At 45.8% G+C, this 16,369-nt stretch overlaps 1 protein-coding gene across 2 annotated transcripts in view; it reads right to left on the bottom strand.

The window, feature by feature from the left end:
- Positions 1-8,157, bottom strand: part of ECSIT (ECSIT signaling integrator) — a 33,192-nt gene extending 25,035 nt beyond the window's left edge. The window contains exons 1-3 of one of the 2 annotated variants that reach the window (XM_089688854.1): positions 8,046-8,157; positions 4,850-4,953; positions 1,625-1,997 (exon numbers count right to left, since the gene is read on the bottom strand). In XM_089688854.1, coding sequence (XP_089544980.1) covers positions 1,625-1,997; positions 4,850-4,953; positions 8,046-8,052 — 484 coding nt within the window. In that variant the 5' untranslated portion in view covers positions 8,053-8,157. The remainder of the gene's footprint in view (positions 1-1,624; positions 1,998-4,849; positions 4,954-8,045) is intronic. The other variant, XM_089688855.1, reaches the window with a different exon arrangement.
- Positions 8,158-16,369: the final 8,212 nt, after the last annotated feature.

The raw sequence follows: 16,369 nt of genomic DNA on the forward strand, positions 1-16,369 counted from the left end.
GTCACCCTATGGTGGGAGTGACAAACCCAACATCAGATCGCTACCACTGTCTGTGTCACCCTATGGTGGGAGTGACAAACCCAACATCAGATCGCTACCACTGTCTGTGTCACCCTATGGTGGGAGTGACAGACCCAACATCAGATCGCTACCACTGTCTGTGTCACCCTATGGTGGGAGGGACAACTCCATATCATACAGCTCCTTCTGTCTGTGTCACCCTGTGGTGGAAGGGACAGACAGCATGTCACATAACTCCTCCTGGGTGGTGTCACCCTGTGGTGGGTGGTACATACTCCGTTCTGCATAACTCCATATCATGTAACTTCTACTGTCTGTGCCACACTGTGGTGGGAAGGACAACCTGCATGTTATCTCCCCTTCCACAACAGGGTGACACAGACAGGAGGTGCTAACTCCATGTCACAGTTCCTCCTGGGTGAGGTCACCATGTCAGACTCCATATCATATAGCAACTCCTCTCTGTGTCACCCTATGGTGGGAGTGACAGACCGAACATAAGATAGCTACCACTGTCTGTGTCACCCTATGGTGGGAGGGACAACTCCATATCATACAGCCCCTCCTGTCTGTGTAACCTTCTGGTGGAAGGAGCAGACAGCATGTTACATAACTCCTCCTGGGTGGTGTCACCCTGTGGTGGGAGGGACAGGCCCCTGTCCGTGTCACCCTGTGATGGGAGGGACAGGCCCCTGTCCGTGTCACCCTGTGATGGGAGGGACAGGCCCCTGTCCGTGTCACCCTGTGATGGGAGGGACAGGCCCCTGTCCGTGTCACCCTGTGATGGGAGGGACAGGCCCCTGTCCGTGTCACCCTGTGATGGGAGGGACAGGCCCCTGTCCGTGTCACCCTGTGATGGGAGGGACAGGCCCGTCTGTGTCACCCTGTGATGGGAGGGACAGGCCCCTGTCCGTGTCGCCCTGTGATGGGAGGGACAGGCCCCTGTCCGTGTCGCCCTGTGATGGGAGGGACAGGCCCCTGTCCGTGTCGCCCTGTGATGGGAGGGACAGGCCCCTGTCTGTGTCGCCCTGTGATGGGAGGGACAGGCCCCTGTCTGTGTCGCCCTGTGATGGGAGGGACAGGCCCCTGTCTGTGTCGCCCTGTGATGGGAGGGACAGGCCCGTCTGTGTCACCCTGTGATGGGAGGGACAGGACTCTGTCTGTGTCACCCTGTGATGGGAGGGACAGGACTCTGTCTGTGTCACCCTGTGATGGGAGGGACAGGCCCATGTCCGTGTCACCCTGTGATGGGAGGGACAGGCCCATGTCCGTGTCACCCTGTGATGGGAGGGACAGGCCCCTGTCCGTGTCACCCTGTGATGGGAGGGACAGGCCCATGTCCGTGTCACCCTGTGATGGGAGGGACAGGCCCATGTCTGTGTCACCCTGTGATGGGAGGACAGGCCCCTGTCCGTGTCACCCTGTGATGGGAGGGACAGGCCCATGTCCGTGTCACCCTGTGATGGGAGGGACAGGCCCATGTCTGTGTCACCCTGTGATGGGAGGACAGGCCCATGTCTGTGTCACCCTGTGATGGGAGGGACAGGCCCCTGTCTTTGTCACTCTGGGCATCATAATGAAAACTGTGAACACAACATTTTACCGTATGTCTCCATCTGTTCCAACAACTTGACGGCGCACTCTTGCTGCCGGGGATAATGGTTGAACATTGTTTGGATGACGTTTCGGGGAACAAAAATCTCTTTGGGGAACACATCAAGGATTTTGTTGTAAACCTGCAGATCTTTCTCCAGTCCAAATTCAGGCATCCATTTAAGAGCCGCCTCAATCATCTCTACATGTCCTCTCCTCCGGACATCCCGGCCACAAAACAAATCCAGCACTTGCACAAACGAGGCCTTGTCCCTCTGTTGTTTGGAAAACTGCTCCTCAAAAGGTGTTAGTGCTTTAGGTGTATCATCCTCTTTAGGCGGGGCAGGTGTGGATGATGAGTGGACCATACGCAAAAGTTTTACCTGCAGGATGTGATACAGAACACATTTATTTATTTCTGCTCTACAGCATTTTTAATGTTGCACAATATTTGCACAACGGTTTATCAAATCCATATTTTAGGGGAAAAAAATACAGTTAAATGAACTTTATTGCATACAAAACACAATTTAATCCCCATTTTTGTACAAAGTAATATATGAGGTAGTGTAGAATAAATAACACCAAAACTGCTTGTGCCCGTACGGCTTATCAATTTAGAGCATTATTATTATTATTATACAGGATTTATATGGCGCCAACAGTTTACTCAGCACTTTACAACACGAGGGCAGACAGTACAATTACAATACAATTGAATACAGTAGGAAGCAGAGGGCCCTGCCCATTACAGCTTACAATCTAAGAGCAAACCATAAATGGCCTTAGAATTACCGCCCTCGCTCCAATTTTTGTCAGTTTGAATTTGCAACATGCACAGCGCCATGGTTCTGCTTTTATTATTAGATTTGTAATTTTGTTAGCCTTTTTTTATTTACTTAAATTGCTATCATTAGGGGGCTAAGAATCCCTGTATCTGATAGCACTGGGTAGGTGACAGGTCCTCTTTATGGAGATATCAGGGGTCAGTTTTTTGTCAGTTTGAATTTGCGACATGCACAGCGCCATGGTTCTGCTTTTATTTTTATTAGATTTGTAATTTTGTTAGACTTTTTTTTTCATTTACTTATATTGCTATCATTAGGGGGCTAAGAATCCCCGTATTTGATTGCACTGGGTAGGTGACAGGTCCTCTTTATGGAGATATCAGGGGTCTCTGAGTCCCCTAATGTCTCTTCTGACCTCCACAGCAGCTAATCAAGCACAGATCGTACTTGATTAGCTTCTTCCCAAGCCACAGCAGCTGAGGAATGTCATCTCTAAAGCCAGAAACGCTCATCATCATTAACCGTCACCCAGACTCCTGTGGAAAAACAAATAAACAGGAAGGACTATCCTCTGCTTTAAGTCCCAGCGTTCAATGCACCCGAGGAAACTCATCCCTGGCAACTCCCCCTCTGTTTGCCCCGCCCACCTGTTTTTTTTACCATTTATTTATTTCAGGTACTTATATAGTGCCGTCAATTTACGCAGCACTTTACATATATATTGTACATTCCCATCAGTCCCTAACCCTCAAGGGGTGTACAATCTAAGGTCCCTAACTCACATTCATACATACACATACTAGGGACAACATGCAAACTCCATGCAGGAGGCACCATGGTCGGGAATCGAACCCATGACCCATTTACTGCAAGGCAGACGTGCTAACCACTAAGCCACTGTGCCGCCCTGGGTTACTTTTACAAGTAATCATTTAACCACTTCAAGTCCGGACACATTCACCACCATTCCTGTCCAGGCCAATTTTCAGCTTTCAGCGCTATCACATTTGAATGACAATTGCACGGTCATGCAACACTGTACCCATATGAATTTTTTAGCTATTTTTTGAGACAGATAAAACTTTATTTTGGTGGTATTTATTCACCACTGGGATTTTTATTTTTTTGCTATATAAATGTAAAAGTCCAAACATTTTGAAAAAAAAGTGTTTTTCTTATACAATTTTGCAAAGAATCTTTCTTTATAAATCTTGGCCAAAATGTATTCAGCTATGTTTTTAGTAAAAAAACCCACATTAGTTTACAACCAAAAATAATTATTTACAATTTTTTTTTTTTATTTCATTTTTTATATTATTATTTATGGTGTTTTTTTTAACACAATGTTTTTTTTTTTCATTTTAATGCAAAAAAAATATTATATAACCCAATTTTTTTTTTTTAAATATAAAAGATGATGTTACACTGAGTAAATAGATACCAAACATGTCAGGCTTTAAAATTGCCCACACCCATGCAACAGTAACAAACGACAAAAATGTGACTATCCTTAGGCAACGCTTTAAAAGCCTTTCCAGGTTACCCCTTTAGATGTAAAGAAGAGGTCTGGTGCTAGAATTACTGCCCATGATCTGAAGTTCACAGTGAAACCTCACGTGTGGGATGATCGCTGTTTGTGTGCATACGGCACCAACGCTTGCGTTTACCTTTGCGTGCAAGCACGGGGGGGGGGGTCGGAGTACTTTCATTTTTCTCTTTTTTTAAGTATTATTTATTTATTTTTATTTGTACACTGTCACTATTTTTTTTTTAATAAATTTTATTGCTGTCACAAGGAAAGTAAACATCCCTTGTGACAGCAATAGGCAGTGACAGGTACTCTTTATGGAGAGTTGGGGGGTCTATTAGACCCAATATCCCTCCTCTGCCCTTAAAAGCATCTGATCACATCAAGATTAGTGTGATCAAATGCTTTCCATTTTTAAAAATGGCGCCGTTTACATCCGGGGAAACCGGAAGTGATGTATGCTCATCACTTCCTGTCTCCTATATCAGAGGTGGACAGCGCAGTTCTGTTCTTTGTCCACCTCTACAATCAGATGAGGGAGGGAGGGGGTCGATTGAGTGTCTAGGTGGGACGGGACAGCCTGCAGAAGGTGGAGTTGGGGGAGGTGTCCCTTCCTGCTGCTTGTAACAGCAATCCAGCGGCTAGTTAGACGCTTGGATTGCTTTTACAAGAGAGCCGACCATTAGCTCTAAGCCCTACTGCTTGCATGAAGTAGGGTTAAATGTAAAAAAAATAAAAATCCTCTTGTCCGATGCCTGTCATTGCATGTCCCGGGCGTCAGGCGAAGGGAATTGCACATCTCTGCTGAGATCCATGAATTGGAACAGTGATGGATTCTATTTAAAATTGGTTTGGTAGATGAGCCATAGAAATATTTCTTCATTTTCCCCATGAATATTTATTATAGAAGTCCGCTCACCTGTGGTTTGCACGGTTCTACCCCAGACAGCCATCTTGCCGAAGCACGCAGGTTCTGAGCCAACACCAACCAACGTAAAGTCCTCATGATCACAAGTCTCTGCACTACAAGGAAATATTTATTTATTTTTATTAATTTCAGGTACTTATATAGTGCCGTCAATTTACGTAGCGCTTTACATATATATTGTACATTCACATCAGTGCCTAACCCTCAAGGGGCGTACAATCTAAGGTCCCTAACTTACATTCATACATACACATACTAGGGCCAATTTAGACAGGAGACAATTAACCTACCAGCATGTCTTTGGAGTGTGGGAGGAAACCGGAGTACCCGGAGGAAACCCACACAGGCACAGGGAGAACATGCAAACTCCAGGCAGGTGGTACCGTGGTTGGGATTCGAACCAATGACCCTAGTACTGCCAGGTGGAAGTCCTAACCACTAAGCCACTGTGCCACCCCATATATATATATATATATAAATATATTATTACACATCTATGTGATCTGCAAACATCTCATAGTTGCCAAAATGCTACAAACAAAAAGAAATCCACCTAAAAAGTCCAGATAGTATACAAAGATCTGTGAATGGATGAGGTGGAGATCATGCCATTTCACCCTCCCCTCCTCCAATCAGAATATGCCTTGTATTCAGTGGAAAAAATACAAGATGTTGTATGAATGGAGGAGATGGAGTGTATGTGATCCGCAGAGTGTTGCAGTATGACAACTAGAACTACAAGTCTCAGCACTGGAAGTTGAATGCTTACTGTACTGTCAGGTATAACCAATGACACCACAAAGCTCCTAGTTCACTCCCTGGTTATCTCTCACCTCGACTTCTGCAACTCCCTCCTCATTGGATTACTTTTACACAGGCTATCCCCCTTAAGTCCATCATGATTGCTGCTGTCACACTCATCCACCTTCCCAACCATTGCATGTCCGCCACCCCTCTCTGCCAATCCCTGTATTGGTTTCCGCTCACCTAACGAATTCAATTCAAAATACGAAAACAACTTTCAAAGCCATCCACAACTCGGCCCCCAGATATCACTACCCTAGTCTGAAAATTCCAACCAAATCACACTCTTCAGGCCTCCCAAGACATCCTACTCTCTTGTTCCCTTGTCACCTCCTCCCATGTTCACCTCCAGGACTTCTATTGAGCCTCTCCCATCCCATGGAACTCCCTACCCCAATCTGTCTGGCTGTCTCCTACTCTGTCCACTTTTAGACAAACCCTGAAAACCCTCCTCTTCAGAGAAGCCTATCCAGCCTCCACCTTACAAATGTACTTTTATTTTCTCCATCAGCTTATTACCTTTTGTATCTCTTGACCAGGGGCGGACTGACCATTTGGAAACTCGGGCACTGCCTGAGGGCCCGGGGTCAGTAGGGGGCCCCATGAGATACCCCTGATACCTTTCATTGTCTTTTTCATAGGATTTTTTGGGTGTGGGCGAGGACACAGGGGCCCCATGATCCCCTATTGCCCGGGGGCCCCATGCGTTGTCAGTCCACCCCTGCTCTTGACCCTCCCTCTTAGATTGTAAGCTCTAAATTGCAGGACCCTCTGATCTTTCCTGTATTCAATTGTATTGTAACTGTACTGTCTGCCCACATGTTGAAAAGTCCTGTGCAAACTGCTGGATCTATATAAATCCTGTATATTAATAATAATAATTATAAAAAATAAAAGCCCAATCTGGAAAAAGGTAAACAGTAAGGGAAGGTTATAAGACCTATCAGTTTTTGGTTTTTTTTGCCATCTGTGACCCATTGGGGAGAATTCCCTTCACCTCCTGTCCCACAGCCAAAACAGGAAGTGAGAGGAAATGCAGGAAGTGAGAGGAAATTCCTCCCAAGTGAGGGAAATCCCTGGTTGTCACTAGAACCAGCATGCACATGGGAAGATTTCGCCTCTATTCCTGTTGTGGTGACAACCCAAATGTTGAGATCTTTTTTTCACTTTTAGTGATCAGAGCAAATAGAGAGGGGGAATCTCCCTAGACAGCAATAAACATTTTCTTTTTATTTTGGATAGAGTAGGGGAAGGTTATAAGACCTATCAGGTTTTTTTTGCCATCTGTGACCCATTGGGGAGATTTCCCTTCACCTCCTGTCCCATAGCCAAACAGGAAATGAGAGGAAATTCCTCCGAAGTGAGGGAACCCCTGGTTGTCACCAATACTAGTTTCCCCATTGGAAGATTTCCCCTCTATTTCTGTTCTGGTGACAACCCAAAATTTGGGGTTTTCTTTCACTTTTGGTGGTAACAGTAAACATGACAAATAGAGAGGATGGATCTCCCTGTTGGGGACACAGACATCAATAAACACCTGACAGGGAGTCCAATCCCTCTCCACTCTATCCACACACACACAAAAAAAAAAGTTTCTGTCTTTGGTTACATTTTAAATCAAGCAGGCTCTTGCATTACATAGTTGATGGTAGAGCTAAGGGAGATTGTACAATCGCATTGTATAGTGTATGGTGAGCCTTGAAGCATAAATAAAAGTTTTGGACAGGGTGGAGGTGGCTTAGAACTCCTGTCAGGTGTTTATTGCTGTCTAGGGAGATTCCCCCTCTCTATCTACCCTGTTTACCCTGATCACTAAAAGTGAAAAAAGATCTCAACATTTGGGTTATCCCCAGAACAGGAATAGAGGGGAAATCTTCCCATGGGGACGCTGGTTCTGGTGACAACCAGGGATTTACCTCACTTGGAAGGGATTTCCTCTCACTTCCTGTTTTGGCTATGGGACAGGAAGTGAAGGGAAATCTCCCCAATGGGGCACATACGGCAAAAGAAGCCTGACTGGGGTTATAACCCTCCCTTACTCTACACAAAATGAAAAAGGTTTTGCCTCTAGTTCTACTTTAAGGAGATTGTACACAGATTGTACAGTGCAGGGCTGTCTGGTTTGTGTTTTGTATTGGTTAGCAAAGATTGAACTCACTGGTAAATCCTGCACCACCCTCATAGAGATAATATAGAAAACCTGCAGCAGCCTCCCACATCGGCCAATCAGATCTCCAGCTGAAAGCCACAACCTGGCTAATGACAAGTAGCCCAACACAGTAATGTGAACACACGTGGTCATGCCTGCACACTGAGGTCACGTGTGATCCCCGCCCCCTGCAGGCTGTGTACACAGCACACACAATACAATGTACACACGGACCTCCCATACACACCGATCACCCGAGCTCAGGACCTCTATGCTAGGAGCTCAGTGTCATTCCTGCTCTCTGGGCGCCGCCATCTTGCTAGAGAGTGACGTCACTCCACTCCTGTCACTAGAGGCAGAAATGTCCCTGTCCCCTCTCCTACACTGTAGTGTGGTCTTCGGGAAAATGGCCGCTGCTAGAACCTGCAGGCACCTGCATTCCAGCAGGTTTATGGAGTGCCATTCCCAGCACAGATGGGTAGTAATGTGATTGATATTAACTTTATTAAACTCTGGGCACAAAATTTCATTTTAAGGGCTCCTTCTTATGTGCGGCAGCCCTTGCCATCTGAAAAGCGATCTGCAGTGGATCACAGTTAAGGAACTTAGGAAGCAATGCATCACCTCCTCATGGCCTGTTTCAATCCTGAAGATGCCAACCCGCTGTACCACTTGAAGGGGTCGCATTGAGCAGTGGTATTACCTACGTTACAACTTGAGTGGGCCCCGTTTTTTGGTGGCGTTACCCACTGCACCACCTGAATACATCACATCGGCGGTGGCATCACCTGCCATGCTACTTGGATAGATCATGTTCAGCAGTTTTATTACCCACCATGCCACATGAATGGGCTGCATTCTGCGGTGGTATCACCCACTGCACCACTTACATGGGTCACATTCTGTGGTGGAATTATCCACTGCACCACTTGAATGGGTTGTGTTCGGTGGTGGCATTATCTACCTTGACACTTGAATGGGTCCCGTTTGGCATTGGCATTACCCACCGCACCACTTGAATAATTCCCATTCAACAGTAGCATTACCCATCGCACCACTTAAATGGATCCCATTCGGCAGTGGCATTACCCAGCGCACCACTTGAATGGGTCCCATTTGGCAGTGGCATTACCCACTGCACCACTTGAATGGGTCCCGTTCGGCAGTGGCATTACCCACCCCACCACTTGAATGGATCCCGTTCGGCAGTAGCATTACCCATCGCACCACTTGAATGGGTCCCGTTCGGCATTGGCATTACCCAGCGCACCACTTGAATGGGTCTCGTTCGGCAGTGGCATTACCCACCGCACCACTTGAATGGGTCCCGTTCGGCAGTGGCATTACCCACCGCACCACTTGAATGGGTCCCGTTCGGCAGTGGCATTACCTACCCCACCACTTGAATGTGTCCCGTTCAGCAGTGGCAATACCCATCGCACCACCTTAATGGGTCCCGTTCGGCAGTGGCATTACCCACCCCACCACTTGAATGGGTCCTGTTCAGCAGTGGCGTTACCCACCGCACCACTTGAATGGGTCCTATTTGGCAGTGGCATGACCCACTGAGCCACTTGAATACATTACCTTTGATAGGTCATGTTCAGCAGTGGCCTCGCCTGCCACGCCACTTGAATGGGTCCCGTTCGGCAGTGGCATTACCCACCGCACCACTTGAATGGGTCCCGTTCGGCAGTGGCATTACCTACCCCACCACTTGAATGTGTCCCGTTCAGCAGTGGCAATACCCATCGCACCACCTTAATGGGTCCCGTTCGGCAGTGGCATTACCCACCCCACCACTTGAATGGATCCCGTTCGGCAGTAGCATTACCCATCGCACCACTTGAATGGGTCCCGTTCGGCAGTGGCATTACCCAGCGCACCACTTGAATGGGTCCCGTTCGGCAGTGGCATTACCCAGCGCACCACTTGAATGGGTCTCGTTCGGCAGTGGCATTACCCACCGCACCACCTTAATGGGTCCCGTTCGGCAGTGGCATTACCCACCGCACCACTTGAATGGGTCCCGTTCGGCAGTGGCATTACCTACCCCACCACTTGAATGTGTCCCGTTCAGCAGTGGCAATACCCATCGCACCACCTTAATGGGTCCCGTTCGGCAGTGGTATTACCCACCCCACCACTTGAATGGGTCCTGTTCAGCAGTGGCGTTACCCACCGCACCACTTGAATGGGTCCTATTTGGCAGTGGCATGACCCACTGAGCCACTTGAATACATTACCTTTGATAGGTCATGTTCAGCAGTGGCCTCACCTGCCACGCCACTTGAATGGGTCCCATTCAGCAGTGGCATTACCGATCGCACCACTTGAATGTGTCCCGTTCGGCAGTGGCATTACCCACCCACCACTTGAATACATTACTTTTGATAGGTCGTGTCCAGCAGTGGCCTCACCTGCCACGCCACTTGAATGGGTCGTGTTCAGCTGTAGTTTATTTCAATTCTAAAAATGTTAAAAAGCGAAATACAAACTTACAGGAACAAAGATATAGATACTGTCGGGGATCACCGCAGCGCTGGGCTCGGCGCAAGTGCAGTGCACCGCCCTGTGCAGGGACGCGGGCACTGGGACATGGCCGACCGCGGCAATCAAGTTCGCGCATGCGCGGTAGAGACCGCGGGCGCGCGCTTGGCACCAATGACAGCGCAGGGCGGGATATTTAAATGGCCCTGAGCTGTCATTCAGTGCTTTCTGGTCTCCTTGTATCCTGTATGCTGTGAACCTGTGAATAAGTGAGTTGCTGACCCGGATTGTGCCCTGAACTTTCTGTTTTCTCCTGTCCTGACCCTTGCTTGCCTCACCTCTATCCTGGATGCCCCCTATTGGACCTGACCTGCTGTTGTTGACCTGGCGTGTGACCCGACTACTCTCTGCCCGCTGCTTTGTACCGCACCATCCCCATAGTTACCGACCCGGCCTGCCTGACCTCGCACTCGCTCAGCCATCCATCCATCCCGTCGGGATCTCCCAGCCTTCTCACATTAGGCTCTTCCTCTGCGGGAGCCCCTGGCAGATACCTCTACCAGTGGTGAGTGTGCCCAGTAACTGCGACCTGGTCTCAGAGCGCTACAAGTCATTCCCCACCATCAGGGGCCCTGGTGAACAAGTGCTCTGGGACTTAGATTCCGCACACTGGAAGCACCTCACCGGTGGGTTGCTAGAGGTACCGCTGGGTGGTCCCTTACAGATACAGTTTTTTGAACATTATTAAATACTAAGTAATATTGCACTTAGTTGGCGCCTCGTCATGTCTCTTTTTGTGTTCTTAGAGATTGTTCCTGTCTCAGGTGGTGTTGCCAACTGGAGTGTAATACTCACCCAACCTGCATGATCCCGTGAACTTTACATGCTACATTAGTGGACTTTCCCTCAGTTCAGAGACTGTTTCTTACCGTATGTGTGCTATTCTCCATTCATAGTTTGTTTTATATTTTGAGGGGGGGGGGGAGGTTCACATGTAGACAGTGGGTCCATTCTGGTTATCCAACAGAAAAAGTGAATATGAAACTTATAGCGTCTACAAACTATGGTATATATATATACACTGGAAGTTTTTTTTTAAATACTACTAATGGCAGTGATCAGTGACTTATAAGGGGGCTTAAATAATACGGCAATCTGACATTAATTGATGCTGGGGGGAGGGGGGGCTGACTAACTGCCACTGACATCTCCTGTGACAAGAATACAATGATCAGTGATAATACTATACACTGTCACTGTAACAATGATACTGGCTGTGAAGGGGTTAACATCCAGGGCGATCAAAGGGTTAAATGTGTGCCATAAAATGTGTAATGTGTGCTGCTTTTTACTAAAAATCTCTTTTTCTTATTCCTGTTTTCCACACATAATTGGCAGGGACCCGCTGCCAGACTCATGTTCAGCATTACTCACTGCGCCACTTGAATGGGTCATGTTCAGCGGTGGTATTACCCACTGCGCCACTTGAATGGGTCATGTTCAGCGGTGGTATTACCCACTGCGCCACTTAAATGGGTCATGTTCAGCGGTGGTATTACCCACTGCGCCACTTGAATGGGTCATGTTCAGCGGTGGTATTACCCACTGCGCCACTTGAATGGGTCATGTTCAGCGGTGGTATTACCCACTGCGCCACTTGAATGGGTCATGTTCAGCGGTGGTATTACCCACTGCGCCACTTGAATGGGTCATGTTCAGCGGTGGTATTACCCACTGCGCCACTTAAATGGGTCATGTTCAGCGGTGGTATTAACCACTGCGCCACTTGAATGGGTCATGTTCAGCGGTGGTATTACCCACTGCGCCACTTGAATGGGTCATGTTCAGCGGTGGTATTACCCACTGCGCCACTTAAATGGGTCATGTTCAGCGGTGGTATTACCCACTGCGCCACTTGAATGGGTCATGTTCAGCGGTGGTATTACCCACTGCGCCACTTGAATGGGTCATGTTCAGCGGTAGTATTACCCACTGCGCCACTTGAATAGGTCATGTTCAGCTGTGGTATTACCCACTGAGCCACTTGAACGGGTCATGTTCAGCTGTGATATTACCCACTGCGCCACTTGAACGGGTCATGTTCAGCGGTTGTATTAGCCACTGTGCCACGTTAATACATTGCGTTTGGTGGTGGTATCACCTGCTGCGCCACTTAAATGGGTCATACTTGGTATTGGTATAACACACTGCACCACGTGAATGGATCCTGTTTGACAGTGGGTGGCATTACCAACCGTGCCACTTGAAAGGGTCCTATTTTGCGGTGACATTACCCGCCGTGCCACTTGAATGCATCACATTTGACTGCGTGCGCGCAACATAAACCTGGACGCAGGCAGTGACGTACCAGTACATCGCTGTGCCTGTACAGGCCACTTGTCCTCAGTACATTGTGGGCAGGCGGTCTGGAAGTAGTTAAGAGTCTTCCATGGTGATATGCCATAGATAATTGTTTTTTTAATTGTTTTAAAGTGTTATTGTACAAAAAAAGTGTTGTGCGGTATGTCAGAACTTGTCCATATTAGGTGGTACAGAACATGTCACATACCTGGTGGAGATCGAGCTGAAGAGGGGGTTTCTCTAGGGTTGCCACTTCATCCCTTTAAAACCAAACACATATTAACAACTTCCCATCCGGCCCATGTACATAAACGGCCGGACGGGAGCAGTGCAGGAGTGGGTTGCCGTTTATAAACGGCCCCTCATTAACTGCTCCCTGGGAGCACGCGGCACCGCAATTCAGTGCCCACTATGTCCTCCAGAGACAGCGGAACACTGTGTGGGACCTCTGTGTGAGGTCCCAATTCATGTGATAACCGATTGGCCAATCAGTGATCACATGCAAGTGATCACATGCAAGATGTCACTTCTGACATCATTGCTTACTACGTGTGAAATCTGTGAATGATCACAGAGGTCACATGGTACAAGACAAGTCACAACAGCCTTGTACCATGTGACAAGCTGTGACCAATCACAGCTCTCACAGGGGCGGACTGATAACTCATGGGGCCCCCGGGCAATAGGGGATCATGGGGCCCCTGTGTCCTTGCCCAAACTCAAAAAAGCATATAAAAAAGGTACCAGGGGCATCTCATGGGGCCCCCTACTGACCCCGGGCCCTCCGGCAGTGCCCGAGTTTCCAAATGGTCAGTCCACCCCTGCTCACAGTATTTCTTAATGGCTGCAGGAATGCAGCCAGAGAGGAGAAATGATTGCTTTTACAGCCTTTATGGGTGTAAAAGCAATCAGTGTAAAAAAAGAAAACAAAATCTTCATCACCCCCCACAAGTAGTACAGTGTATTGCTAGGGTGACGGTATGTTAAAAAAAAAAACATAAATATTAATATAAAAAAATAAAATAAAAATTTTAAAACTTTTTTTAATTATAATTTTTGGTTATAAGCTAATTTGGGTTATTTTTTTTTTACTAAAAAGATAGCTGAATAAATTTTGGATAAGATTTATGAAGAAAGATTATTTATTTGCAAAATGTTATAAGAAAAACACTTTTTTTTTCTAAATATTTGGAATTTTCATTTATATAGCAAAAAAAAAAAAAATCCACCAAAATAAAGTTTTATCTATCTAAAAAAAAATGCTAAAAAATTCATATGAGTACAGTGTTGCATGACCGCGCAATTGTCATTCAAAGTGTGATAGCGCTGAAAGCTGAACATTGGCCTGGACAGGAAGGGGGTGAAAGTATCCGGGCTGGAAGTGGTTAATGACACGGGTTCTGCGGCTGATTTAATGCAGATAAAGCTCTAAGTGAGTTTAATGACCACCTTAATCAGCCACAGAACCTGTGTCATTCATATGTGTTTGGTTTTAAAGAGATGAGGTGGCAACCCTAGGCTGAGGTGTCCTTAGGGTTGGTGCCACCCGGTGCGATAACACTTGATGACACCCCCTCCAGCGATCCCCGCAGGATGGTTCGGATCTGCGCATTGAGCATAATGGATCGGACTCCGATTCATTATGCTCCCCAATCCGCAGATCTGATCCGTCCTGCGGGGATCGTCGGCAAGCAACCTATATGGGGATGGGGAGACACCGGACCCGCTCCACGAAAAGGTAAGTTGTAAAGAAAGCCTGCGATCCCCGCAGGATGGATCGGATCCATCCTGTGGGGATTGTCGGCTTGTTTTACACCTTACCTTTTCGTGGAGCGGGTCCGGTGTCACCCCTTGCAGTTGGTGTCACCCGTCGCGGGCTGCACCCCCCGCACCTGCCTCCGGACGCCACTGACACTAGGTTTCTCTTGCGCCTCCTGTCCAAGACCCTTGGTAGCAGTGACTGGAAGGTATGAGGACACAGAGTGGGATGAGGACCAATGTAGCAGCCAGTGCCAGCTGTTGGTTGCAGGATACAGATGACCAAGGATCACCAGGCAGGGACCATAGAACAGAACATGGTGACAGTTAATCAGCGGACAGGAACAAAGCCAGGACACAAGCCAAAAGGTCATCAACAGCCGGGCAGCCAGGTACAGGAACATCAGGCAAAGGCAGAGTCAGGATGCAAGAAATTTGAATTTCAGAAAATAGTTACATTCTTTCTAATTTATTCTATTCTATTCTAATCTATTTAATTTTTTCTGTTCTATTCTTTTCTATTCTACTGTGTTCTGTTTTACTCTATTCTTTTCTGTTCTATTGTCTCTATGTCTTTATTTTCTATTCTATTGTTTTATATTCTATTCTGTTCTGTTTTACTATATTCTTCTATATTACTTTCTTTTCTATTTTATTCTATTATTTTCTATTCAAATGTTTTCTATTCTGTTCTATTCTATCTGTTTTCAAAATTAAAATTTAGAAGACAGCTATATTCTTTCTATTTTATTCTATTCGAACCTATTCAATATTTTTATTCTATTTTCTTCTTTTTTTATTCTATTCCTTTATTTTATTTTCTAGTCTATTTATTGATTTTCTATTCTTTTATTTTCTATTCTGTTCTTCTCTATTCTGTTCTGTTTTGTTCTATTCTATTCTTTTTTAAATTAGAATTTTAGAAGACGGCTACAATCTAATATACTGTACATAGTCTTTGAAGGAAATCAGCAATAGTCAGCAATATGTATATATTTCATATTTGTGTTGGAAATTCGATTTTGCCTGACAAAATTTTGTTTGATTATTTCAGATTCATTTCAATTTCTTACTATTGTAATTCGGAAATTCTGATACATCCAGATCTCCAAATAATGAAAATTTTGTCTGAATTTCTATTCGGAATGAAATGAACCGCACATGTCTAGAACACATGATGGTGGAACTGAGGGCTGTAATGATCTCCCAGTCCTGATTTATAAACTCAGATTTGTCACCGGTACAGGAAAAGAAACCTGCATAGAGAGAATGTGTAGGCTGCATTTACAAACTCTCCTTTTTAAAAATGCCAGTTGCCTGGCTGATATGTTTCTTGGAAGAACCCATAACGTCTGAGTCCTGGAAGGAGCACTGCATGAAAACCAGGATGTCGAAATTACCATCTGCTTGTTAGTTGTAGGTCAGTGACTAAGGCCAGAGCCAACCAGGCAGCTAATATCTTCACTCGAATTTCAGAAGGCGGCTATATTCTTTCTTTTTTATTCTATTGTATTCTATTCAAAATTCAGAAGGCGGCTATATTCTTTCTGTTTTATTCTATTCTGTTCTATTCTATTTGAATCCTATTTTTTTCCTGTTCTTTTATTTCTATTCTATTCTTTTGTTTTCTGTTCTATTCTGTTTTAATCTATTTTTTTTCTTTTCTATTCTGTTTTATCCCATTCTATTATTTTCAAAATGTGAATTTTGGAAGATCGCTATAATCTATTTTATTCTATTCCATTTGAAATTAGAATTTCAAAATTAGAATTGTGAAGGATGGCTATATCTTTTGTATTTTATTCTATTCTAATCTATTTTATTTTTTCTGTTCTATTCTATTCTAATGTGTTCTATTTTACTCTATTCTTGTCTATTCTATTATTTTCTACTATCTTCCTTTATTTTATATTCTAATGGTTAGAATAGATCTAATCTATTCTATTCTT

Source organism: Staurois parvus, unplaced genomic scaffold (genome assembly GCF_062004578.1).
Source record: "Staurois parvus isolate SC_StPar_1 unplaced genomic scaffold, SC_StPar_1.0 ptg000456l, whole genome shotgun sequence".
NCBI lineage: Eukaryota > Metazoa > Chordata > Amphibia > Anura > Ranidae > Staurois > Staurois parvus.